General features: G+C 37.4%; 1 protein-coding gene across 1 annotated transcript in view; it reads right to left on the bottom strand.

The window, feature by feature from the left end:
- DLG1 (discs, large homolog 1 (Drosophila)) overlaps positions 1 to 12531 on the bottom strand; it is a gene marked incomplete at its 5' end in the record, with an annotated part of 88916 nt that overhangs the window by 9600 nt on the left and 66785 nt on the right. The window contains 2 exons of the mRNA XM_009696851.1: positions 10942 to 11044; positions 12204 to 12360. Of these exons, the coding sequence (XP_009695153.1) occupies positions 10942 to 11044; positions 12204 to 12360 (260 nt within the window). The remainder of the gene's footprint in view (positions 1 to 10941; positions 11045 to 12203; positions 12361 to 12531) is intronic.

Here is a 12531-nt window from a genome sequence, read left to right on the forward strand (position 1 = left end):
ATGTGTTGCTCTGCCTAGCTGCACTCTTACTCCCTGCAGGCATTCCATTTACTCAGGAAACGCAAGATTGATAGAGGGCTCTAAAAATGCAAAAATCTTGAGAAAAATCTCTGAACTAAGGTTCCTTCAACAGTCATCTAAACACTACGAATGATCTATATTACATTCTGCAGCACTTTCTCCCCATACACTCATCAGACAGTGAGCACCAAGGCTTACAGACTAATCAGAGAAGAATTAAAAAAAATACTAAGTTACAGAACAATATTCTGTGAAACAGCTTCTGGTATATCACCTCATTCATCAAGGTTACTATAAATCTGATGCTCTAGCAATATCAATTATAATTAACCCTATCTAGATTATGGCAATATGAACAGTCTCTTAAATAACTGACTTTTGTCCTTTAAAACAAAAAGCTATAGTTTTTAGGATAGCATCTTAGTTTTTAAAACAGTATCAAGTGTCTTTTCACAAATGAAGTCCAGATCAAATAATTTACCAGCACTAAGTCAGACTGATGAGGTCTGATGACCGATAAAAACATTATTCCCACCACTATCAATGCTATCACTAACAGCAAAAGAATTTAAGATGACATGATGGTAACCTAAGAGGAATGTGAGAAAATTACATTTTTCAGAAAGCAATACCCCTTAGGGGAAGGATCCAGATGCAGAGAGACAATAGTCAACTCCTGCTGTGCTACTGCTGCACTGCATGGCCTTGCGTAAGTCATCTCATTTTACTCATTTATACCTGCGAAATGATCTTTTAAGCTTCTCACTTGTTTCTAGGGTGTTTTGGAAGATTAAAGGTCTAAAATTCAAACATACTACAAGAATGGTAGCTGAGATTTCTGACATAAGAGATTTTTTTTTTATGCCCCCTGTGTGAAAGGAAAGTAAGCATGGAAAAGACCAGATAATCCAAATATTTTCTTGTGCTATAGCATGTTCAGTACTGAAAACACCTGCAGTTCTTTGCAATAGCTATTGGAAGACTACAAATTTCTGTTAAGAAAGTATCATGTGTCATCTACCGGAAAAATCAGATTTCCTCCTAAGTAACATGTAGTATGTAAGAGAGTCAACAGGGCAAACTGTTCTGTAGTACTGCTTAACTCTACTTTATCCTGTATATCATCCTCAGGTTGCTGGTCTTGCAGTTTTCCGGAGTAACTTTTCTCATCAGAACTCCTGGAAAGTAAGTGCTGAATGAGTGACAGGGACATCTGTAGGAGTAAGAAGGAGAACAATTTCTACACAGAGGCTCCTGCTATACCAATAAAGCAAAAAAGGAAACTAATGTGCTGGGACTAACAAGGCTCTATGTTTAAAAAGAAGGGGTGCCAAGAGATGTCTTATTTAGGAAAAGCTTAAACACTGTGCAGATGGAATCCGGTGAGCTCCTCTGATGTAGAGCAAGCTAAAAATTTGAGTTATATTCCTCTTACAGAAGGTTTGGGGAGGAACAGGATGGATAGAGATCTCAAAATCATTGGGTTTGGAGCTGAAAAGTAGACAGGAGTTTGGTTTTTAAAAAAGAAAGCCTGGTATTAGATACAGTGGTACTGAAACTAATGCTGGAGACAGACACTAAGACAACAGCAGGACTCCTGATAGCATCAGAAAAGCAGTAGCAGTTTGGTACCCAAAGGATCAGCACCCATCCCCTGTTGACTAAGCAGGCTTGGTTCAACTTCGATATTATAAATTAAAGTGTGAGCTCTGTCAGTCTGTGTAGGATAGGTTATATTTCTATCTCTATGATTAAGAATAGTTGGGTGTCAACTTTCTTTTTAGCACCTTCAATCTCTTACTAAACTGAAGAACACTGATGCCATCTGGTAGTTTATGAAATGTAATAAAGTAGTTGCAGGATAGCAGTCAGAAGACTGTCCACAACTGCTCCATCTTACATGCTCTATAAAAGGGGAACATCAACAGCCAACAACTGCTAGCAAGACTAGAGACTCATATCTGAGATGCATGTGTATCAAATGCAATCCATACAAAATGCAATTTTACTTGATTACAGAAGCACCAGAAAACTGCCTATGCACCTTTATGTTTTCAATCAATCCCTGCAGTAATAGCTTACTACTTATTAAACACATAAAAAAGCATACAATTTACAGAGAAGTAGCACCAATTTTACCCTAATGGAAGACTTCATATAATGGATGTACCAGACATAGATGACTTTGTAAGAAACCCCTTAGCTAAAGTAACATAAAAGCAGTTGTACTGGATAAAACCAAAAGCACAATCTTAGCACTTGTCTCTCACACTGACGAGAAAGCAAGTGTTTAGGGATGAGAACTAGGCAAGCAGAGTGTGATACCTTCCTTTCAAGTACTCAAATACCATCCTCCAGTATTTTTAATGTTTATAGGATTTCATTGTATGTTTAAGTTACCTATTTCATTCAGCTTATCATCACTAGATTCTCCCAAATGCTAGAGAATGATTGTCTTTACAATTCCATTCTTTCTTATAGGGCATGTATATTACTACATATACAGTGTATGACAAAATTGATCATATTTTTTCCCCAAAATCAGTGTGAACAGCACAACAAATTTCCACATGGCTAAGCGTGACGAAGTCATACAATGTACCCATAGATATAAATAATATAAATAGTATTAAATAACAACTGTAGTGGCACAAGAAACATCACCACCACCACCACTCCCAAATGAAATTAAAAAAACAAACCACACAATATCCTTTCAGGTAAGAATTTGACCAGGATCTGAAACCTGATGCATATGCAACAGCAGTGAATGGGTCTCAACTCAGGATCTCTTCTAATTTTCTGAATTTTAGGAAAGTTACTGGCGCTATACATCAAATAAAGAGTAATATGCACTAAGACTACCATGAAATGCAATAAAATAAGAATATAAGAATAACGGTATCTCTTCTTGGCTAGAATTTTCTCAACGTTTCCAATAAGTTTAGGGGCATGGGGGGAGTAGTACCTGCTATCATAACATAGAGCTTTAGGAAGTGCAAGCATCTGCTGCTTCAACAATTCATGGCATTTATCCAACTGTACCCCACGATCACTAAAGGAAAAAAACAAACAACCAACCCAAAGCCAACTCAAGTTTACTTATAATCAGTTGTTAAGAACATTGGATGGATACATCTGGGCTCAAGTTTAAACTTTAAAATTATACTGGATAAACAGATGGTGCAAAACTAGAATAAATCTGCTCTATTTTCATGTCTTCACACATTGCACAGCAACGAACAAAAAGAGATGGGGGGAAGATTAGGAAATCTTGAAAGATTCCTCTGCTCCGGAGCTCCTAAAGTGATTTTACCTAGAAAAGAGTAATGTTTTCAATGTCAATGTTTACTTCAACAGAAATCAAAACTTCAGAGAAAGGGTCTGACCAGTCATACTCTCCTGGACTGCCTATCTGGTGGGCAACAAGAGAACAGTGATACACATGGATAAACAGTGAACAGCCTACACTGGCAGGGGAAGAGAAAAAAAAGACGCTGCAACGAAAATTAATTTGGTCTGGAACACACGTTCTAGCAAATGGGGCAAAAGATTATGAGAAGAGATGGAAAATTCAGCAAACTGCACAGAAGGAAAAGCAACTCAAGGAAGCACGGATGTGTGTACAGGGAACAGATGGCAGCATAGCACTGAGAAGCAGAGATTTTTACATATACTGAACCCATGAAGAGCTAAAAAAGTTCACTTAAATTAAAAAGGTATGCCCCTTGCTTCCCTCTTCCCATCTGTCTGTGGAAAGTCCTCCTTTAGCAGGACCTATTGGATCCGCCAAAGCAGGACTCTTGTGCTGACAATTTTATATAACTACGGATTTATATTCTTTTCTCCACTCTCAGAATACTCAAATATTCCTTTTCAAGGTGCTTCCAAAAAAACCTGAGAAATGGAGACTAGTAGTAAGTTCGGATAGCCACTATCACACGGATCTTCTATTGACCTTCCATTTGTTTTCAATTCTAAGCTTGGAAGGCAGGACTGTGACAGCATGTAGATGACTGAAGTTGTATTTATGAGTTCTGGTCATGTACTACTACCATCCCTTGATTATCTATAGTGGTATTTGATAAAATTGTACTATTCACGGTTTGCACATCTTTTCTTGTTACAGACCAAAGTATAAATTTCAGTTGGTAGAGGAGGTTATTGAGTACAGCATGTTTAGTACAGCCACTCAAAAACACTAGCAAAGAGGTTACCTGTTAAAAAGTACAGACCACAATAAAAATATCATAAATAATTTTTTAGGATATATTACTTTGCTTCAATGCTTGTCTTTTTATATTAACATGACCTGAGAGAGACCACAATGCATTTTACATGCTATTGGTGGCTTTCATGCTCTCTAATTTGTAATGAGCTTGTACCTCTCTAATCACTTGAAAGACTAGGCCACAGAATTTCAAAACAGATTAAAAAAAATGTGTTTCTATTTAGCTAAGAACACCTCCCACAGAGCCTGCAAAACTCAGAAAGAGACTATGTCCAGTCACTGCTGAAGTGAATTCACCAAAATTGTTGCTGAAGGTTTACCACACATTTACAATTTGTAAAAGGCTGAACTGCTCTTAAAGAAAGTCAATCAATTTTATTTATTAAAGAGGAGTAAGGTTTAAGGATTAAAACATGTGTAAGCCGCCTTATAGTGTCTATCAGGACTAAATATAGCAGAACCCTTCTTCTAATCTTAATGGGCCTGATTTTAAAAGCACTTTAATTGACTAATCTGGATTACTTGCAAACGAGGAGAACCAGGTACAAAGCAAGCAGGAACAAAAGTTTGGAAGACTAGAGAACACATACCCCAAAACAGGGTAAACTTCTTTTTTAAAAAAAATTTTTCATTTTATGAAATTGGGATGTACTGATCTTTTAAACTCCCTTTGGTTAAGACAATCCATGTTCTCAACTACAAAGCATGGGAAATTCATCCTCTTCATACAAAACAAATACTGAAAACTAAGTTTTGCAAAAGCATTATTGGCTTTGTGCTACCTCAGCTGGACTTTTACAAATAGAAGATTTACAAAATATTTCAAGACAAACAGTCAGAAAATAATCTTCGCTAATACACATGGAAGTGCTACCATTTCCGAGAGCTTAGTTACACTGTTTTAAATTCCACTAGAAAACAGTGCATAAATGAAGTGTCACAAAAGAAAAATTGGCCAAATACTGGCCGTTGAAAGGTGAGCTCTAACAAAGCTTCCTCCCCCTTCCCCCTCCACTCATTTGTTTTAAAGACAAGACAGAACGAAAAATACAAAGTTGTCATACTTTGATCTTATTTTCAGTAGATTAACACATTCCTTCAAAAAAAACCCAAACTAATGAAAATCCACCTAAAAATATGGCTAACGAAGTATGAGTAATTTTGATAGAACTATAAATCTTGAATACATTTTGCAACAGAGAATCACTATTTCCTTTAATAAAGCTGAAAGAAAAACACGTTAACTACCTAGATCAACAATATAAGTTCAGAAGCAGAGGTTTTAAAAAAAACCAAACAAACTCAAAACAAACCCAAAACTTGAAATCTCCTCTTGATGTTTTGCCTTCACCTTCTCCTAATCTTACACTGATCTACTCAATCACCTAAGGATATGGAGCTAATCTGATCACTTAACGATCTTACTAGGCTTTCAGAAAAGAAGTGAGTATGTAGAGATGGACTTGATCAAACTGAATTACAAAAAGACCAATGTAGATTCTAAATCCTAAGTAACAGTCAGCTGATAACTCGCACAAAAAAAGATTGCTGTACTAGTTAAAACTATAATTTTATTTTTTGTATGTCAGGTGGGTCCTCGGGAAACAGAAAGTGCTGATACCCTTTTCTGTCATGACAGGCTTATCTGAATTCTGCCCCTGTTCTGAAGGAAGGTTTAGGTGACCAATGAATGACTGCTGATGCCAATATTCTTTGCCTGCTTGCCTTTTCAAGGCCCTCCAAAAGCAAGCTTCACAGTTAATGTGTATGTAATTAGAGTAAACGTTACACATATACTTAATTGCTCAGTTCTCATCCAGTAGAATGTAACTATCAAAAAAATGTTTCATCCACAAAATTATTTTCCATCCAATTTCAACCAAATATATTTTCATATTTTTAATGTATTTCTTTGGCTATTTTTCTTACTTTCAAACACCTCAATGCACTCAAGCTATAATACAGTTATGGTAGCCTACTGGCACCTCATACCTTTTCAGAATGGCAAAATCTAACCTTCCAGAAATTCCGAATTTTGAGGTAACACTATTATTATGCCACCCTCAAAACAAGTATGATGTTTTGAGGTTTCAGATGACCTTTTAATTTGAATGGACATAACAATGGAAATGTCAATGTGAAATGAGGGGAGAGCTCTCCAAGGGCTGTACACCTCTGGACAGTCCTATACTTCCCCCTTGCTGCTCCTTTCCTCACTACATTCCCTTCAAGCACTGAGACTCTCATGTTCCTGTATCCCTGCTACATAGCATAATCATGATTCTGACCATCTCTGAATCCCCACTCCAAGGAGGTACATATATATCCAAATTGCCTAGAGCTTCCTCTCATTCTTCCACACCAATATCACGATTTTTTCTTGCCATCCTACCATTGTAGAAAACCCAAAGAAGGGAGACAGTAGCATGGCACTGAGGTGTCTCTGCAGAGTCAGGGAGCAACAGGAAAATGAAATGGCTCAGAGACCTCTACAAATGAAAATGGCTCATCACAATGCTTCTGTGTACTGCAGCAACACCACTTTCTTTGAAACTGTTGCAGGTCACAGTAGTTGATCTCCAGTGGAACTCATGGTAAAGTCAAATACCTTTTTATTCACGAATAGTATCTTGAAAGGAGATAGAAACTTGTAGTACAAGTATGGGAATAAAGAAAAGCTTCCAAACAAAGAAGAAAATGAAACCAACACCCTGACTTCCCCACCACACCTCTACAGGGTAATTCGCATTTCCCAAATTTTTGCTTTTCTCCTACCGCAGATCCCTCCTCTGCAGCATCCAGCCCCAGCAGGTTCAAATCCACTGATCTCCGCAACTAGGGAGATTTTGTACACACACACACGCATGTTGGTACCACGGAAGTACGTACAAGTACAACCCAGTAACAGTTTACAAAAGTAGCTCCTAGGTAAGCTGCAAGATAAAGCATTGAATCTACAAGGAGAAAGCATAAATCAATTGACTACACTTGTGGTGGTACTACAGAAGTGGTGCCTGATGCTTAAGTCACTTTTGTAAAGAGGAGAATACCTTCACATTCCCTATTTGGCTTTTAGCTATCCCAAAGAGTGCTGGTAAGTTGCTGAAATTTGATTCAGTATAGCATGAAAATTTTGTAAGGCATCTCTCAAATTTACTGAAAACTGCTGAAAACTAAATGAATGCCTGGCAGGATATATCAGACTGCATCTGTCTTCACATGATTCTATAACCAAAGAACATTTTTGAGATTTAAGGGAAAAAACCTCAGTAGTTGTGCAATTTGAGCCCGATATAATAAAAGCAGTATCATTCAGCCGCATTAGCCCAACCCAAGTCCAGTAAGTAGTGTTTGATAAACCACGGATTTGAAGAGACAGATATGGAAAATTCAACCCTTTCCATCATAGGAGTTTTCCAAAGATTAACTTTTCTAGAGCCTACTCGGGCTTTTCTACAGGAGAACTGCTTGCAAAAATGCTGTTTTCCCAAAAATCTGAGGAAAAAGACAAATGTGGAACTTCTGACAGAGCTAATGTGGTAGGATGTAAAAACATAAATTAGCATTCCCCACCACATCTATGAACGTACAAACTGTCACATACAATTACAGGGAGTGAAGTGAGCTGGTCCCAAGTGTCTTCCAAATGCTCCTATCATATTGAATCTATTTACTCGGTTATAATGAACCCTGATGGATGTCTAGAATCTCCTTGATCTGTCCTAGCTGTCAGCATCTTTTACAAAATCCTGCTGGATTTATAAATATAAATAAAATGTGTATGCAGTACAAGCAGTTATAGCTGATGCTCTTCATCTTTACAAAGACATTTGAGAAACATCAATGATGAACAATGATTTTAGGAACTCTTCATTTTAATACTTAACCTTTTTTTGAACAGCATAAACAAAAAGTGGAGATAATTACACATACATACATGTGTATATATATATAAAAAAAATTTCCCAACTTAAATGAATCAAGTGATGGGGAAAGACAACCATCCACAGCTATAATTTAGGAAACACGAAAATGATCAAAGAACATATGCACTTTTATCAAGTACACTCAATCACAGGGATGATATTTTCTATTTGGAAAGTCAAATCTCAAATAGACTGCTTGTCTACGATAATAAACAAACAGTAACCTTTAAGGAAATAGACTCTTTACTGATCTCTAAGATACGAACAGTGAGTATCTGATCCAACCTACCTCCCACACCAGATCTGAAAGAAGCTGACAGCTGGAGCACCATTCAACTTCTTTTTATGAGGATTAAGAAAAAGGCAAGCAGAGATGACAGAGTCAGAAATTAGTAACTAGAGCTCTCTGAGATAGGTTAACCATGTGTCAATTCATACTTTGCCTCCAAACTACAATGGATCTCAATCTCCCAATTACACTTTTCCTTCATGGCATACTTCAAAAGGGTAGAGTAAGCCATAACATGCTTTCAACATCTTCACTCCGAACGGAGATTTTAGGCATTTCACAGAGAGTCATGCAGACCAAACATCTTAAAAAAAAAAAAAAATTCCTTTCTTTGATTAAGGTGTCAGATGTCTGCCCATAATCTAGGATCATTCAAGTAACATCTCCCACATGCCTCCTCTCAAATGGGCCCTACAATTTTGAGAACTGCATTCTCAACACAGCTCAACTGCATACAGTCTTGTTCTGAATGCTTCAGTAATCATGAAGGAATGAGTACAGGCCTAGGCTTGACGTCTACCAGTGACAGTCATTGAGAAATTTCTAAGAGGCAGTCTATGTTGCTCTGGGCAAATCTCTGCAATGACTCAAATTCCCATCAGTCAGTTAAGCACCTCAATACACGTTTCAACAAAGTAAGTTCTCTACTTGGGCAAGCGGTAATGAAGAAAGTTGTTATTTCCAATGTAGAAAGAGCAGGAACCATCCAAAAAGCTTAGTTCTCTTATTATAAAAGGAAAAGTTTTGACTTTCAGAGTATGAAGGGATTCTTTTCTTTTTAAAGCCTGAATCCCCAAAAGAGAGGACTGAAAAACTGCTGCTTTTGCATGAAGTCTGGGTACCTTTTTTGGCAAGGAAAAAAAAAAAAAGTGCTTGTGTCCTGGGATATATTCTACCAGAGAAACATTTGCTCTGCTACTAGCAGCCACATCTCAATGTATCTTCCTGGCAGAAGAAAGAGTGACCAAGAATGCCCTCTTTCAACAAAAAAGTGGTCAGATGCTCAAAAGGACAACTCATGGGCAAATAAAAGCACAAGTTTTACTTCTCACTAAGGTGCTCCCTATACAAGGAGGAAGGAAGTGTAACAACTTGACTCATCTGCTACAACACTGAAGAGCTAAGCAGAGGATAGGCCAAATGTGTATCAACAGAAGTATCTGACAATTCTGACAAAGCCAAATCAAATATACCAGAACCATTGCTGACCGTACTATTCTTTCTGAAAAGAAGTCTCAGAGTGAGCAGTCCTAGAAAACGAATCCTGGAACAGAGCAATCTACAGATTCAACATGTGAACAGGATGCACACCCTCTCAAGACAATACAGGCATTGACAACATGGGCTGCCTGCAGGAGTTTGACCACGAACCAGACACAAACAAATCAGTTGGTCTTACTACTGACAGAGTTCCTGGGTCAGTGTAGATACATGATGTTGATGCGGGAGGAGAATGTGAAAGCTAATACTTCAAAGAATTGGGGAGGACAGGATAAAAGAAACATGACAGAAGAGAAGAAATAGAATGAAGAAAAGCATGCTGCAATCAGCTACCTAACAATTTCAGATGAAGGCAGCAGTCCTCCTCAACGTCCAGTCCTGATAAACACCCACACTTACCCCTCTGTCAGTACTGTTAAAAGAAAGGTTTAAGCAGACAAGTCACTGCAAGGAAAATTTAGCGATGGGCCATCCAATTTAGCAAAATTGGAGAAAGCTGTTGATCATCACAGGTCACAAAAATGTCTTATTATATATAAAAACAATAATCTATGGGTTTACAGACTCAAGGTAAGCATATAATTTTAGACTATTGAAATTTTTAAGTCTCAAATAGACAAAGGCATTTGCAATGTGCTATAGAAACACAAGAGGACAAATATGTGTATTGTGATGATGTAGATGTCTTTGGCTTCTGCAGAACACACAAGGATGGTTAATCAGCATCAGCTGCAGTCTAATCTGAACCAGAAGAAACTGCTGGATAAACAGAAATACCAGCTCAGTATGAAACAGAGGAATGAAAACCTGATGGTCTCTTTAGGTCATCTGAATCAACACAATAGAGAAGGAATTAGTCTTTTATTCTCCTATCATTAAGGAAAATAAAACCACCATATTAAAGAGTGCAGACAATTGTGAAATACAAAAGTAACAATGTGGCATTTCTACTAAGTTCTGGATTTACCTGCTTAATTTTCATGTTATGTCAGTGTTAACATTTACTGAAGAATTCAAAATAATGAACATGATCAGAGCAAGAAACACATCAAGCCATGCACCAACAATTGCAATATTCCTATCTGGTCACTTGCAATTATGCTAACAGGTATGTGGCAACATCTATTGCATTGTTTGCTTCTCCTTTCCTCAAAACAGAGGTTAGGCAGGGTGGGGTGGAAGGACACTGTAGATTATCTTTCTCCGAGTTTCAAATTGTAGAAGTGAACCTGAATGTATAAGGCAACCCTTACCTTCTGGACGGTACTGAGCTACAATAGTTACTGCTTGGCCAGCGTTCTTCAGGGCTGCTGCTGCCTGTTCATGGGTTGCTGCTTTTAGATCTACTCCATTTACCTACAAGTAATACAAAAAAAAAAAGCTCTTTATCAAAACAAAAGTTTGTGTTTATCATCATAGAACACAGACTCATGAAAAAAAAGTTAACTGGACACCAACTAGTTTCCATGCCACATGAGTTTTCCCTATTTCCATTACTACAAGTTAGTTAATACAAAGGTTACTGATCCTTACTGAAATCCAAAGTCAATATACCCCTCTGTTAAGAAATACTGTAATCATCATAGTATAACACTTAATGAATTTGTATTCACTAGGTTACTTTTCTTCTTAAGATCTTTTTCTTTCTTTCTAAGGAGACATGGAGAACGTTACTTTCTGTGATGGTTCACTTCACCTTTCTACAACAGGGCTTCAGGAATCTCCTTCACCAAAACATACCTGCAGACCACTATGTTTAATATCCAGTGACGGACCACACCCTCCATGGGTCTAGCCTTGTTTTCAATGCAGCAGATTTAAAAATAGCATCAGTAAAAAACTGAAGCAGAAACGTGTGTCACATTTTAGACCAAAAGCATTTTTCATTGTTTAAACTAAAATAAAGGTGCACTTCAATATCAGCATTTTAGTATCAGCAGAGCCAAAATTTAAAAGGAAAAAAATTCCTCTTAAGTAACTACCAAATTACAATGTAATTGTCCAAAGAAATGATTCTCCGTAAATTAAGTCATTTCACAAAGCAACACACAAAATCTTTATGATCTTCACTACCAATACAGAAAAAACTCTTAGAAGGGTATGAGATGCATCAATTTAAGACTAATGGGGAGTTTCGCAGTTACTGCAGGAAGCAAATCACCCAATTTTAGATGCTACTGCCAAATGTCTCCATCTGATTAGAAGGTTTATTTCTGAAGCCTGCATTCTTTCCATTTAGACACACGCCTCCCTCAGCTACCAGATCAAGTTAAGTTAATGTCTTCACTGAATATCTCTGAGATAGGAAAGTGATATTTTAATCAGGTTACAGATGAGAAACTAAGGCAGACTAAAGTCCTCAAAGATACTTTCAAAGTATATTGGCATCTGTTTCACTGTTTCAAATTTAGCTCAGTTAATTATATTCTTTGCATATAAATCCTTAACTGGCATTACTATCCAGGGAGGGGAAAACTTTTGCTGTTGTTTAAGTAAAAGAAGCAAGGAATCTTACAGAAATTATACGATCCCCTTTCCTAAGTTCTCCACTCAGGTCAGCTGGCCCTCCTGCAAGAATGAAAGAGATGAAAATTCCTTCTCCATCTTCTCCTCCAACAATGTTGAAACCAAGACCTGTTGATCCTCGATGCAGGACGACCTTTCTAGGCTCCCTGGATAAAAAAAAGGAATAGGAAATCTTGGTCACTAGAGATGCATAAAATTAAAATAACTAGAAAAGCTATGTTTTTGGACAGAAATAGTGTTGAAAATTTAGGTATCAAAAGTCACACATTTCTTAAAGCAACAATGTCACACGTCTCACTCCCCCCCCCCCCACCCCA

Source organism: Cariama cristata, unplaced genomic scaffold (genome assembly GCF_000690535.1).
Source record: "Cariama cristata isolate BGI_N322 unplaced genomic scaffold, ASM69053v1 scaffold5713, whole genome shotgun sequence".
Classification (NCBI taxonomy): Eukaryota; Metazoa; Chordata; class Aves; order Cariamiformes; family Cariamidae; genus Cariama; species Cariama cristata.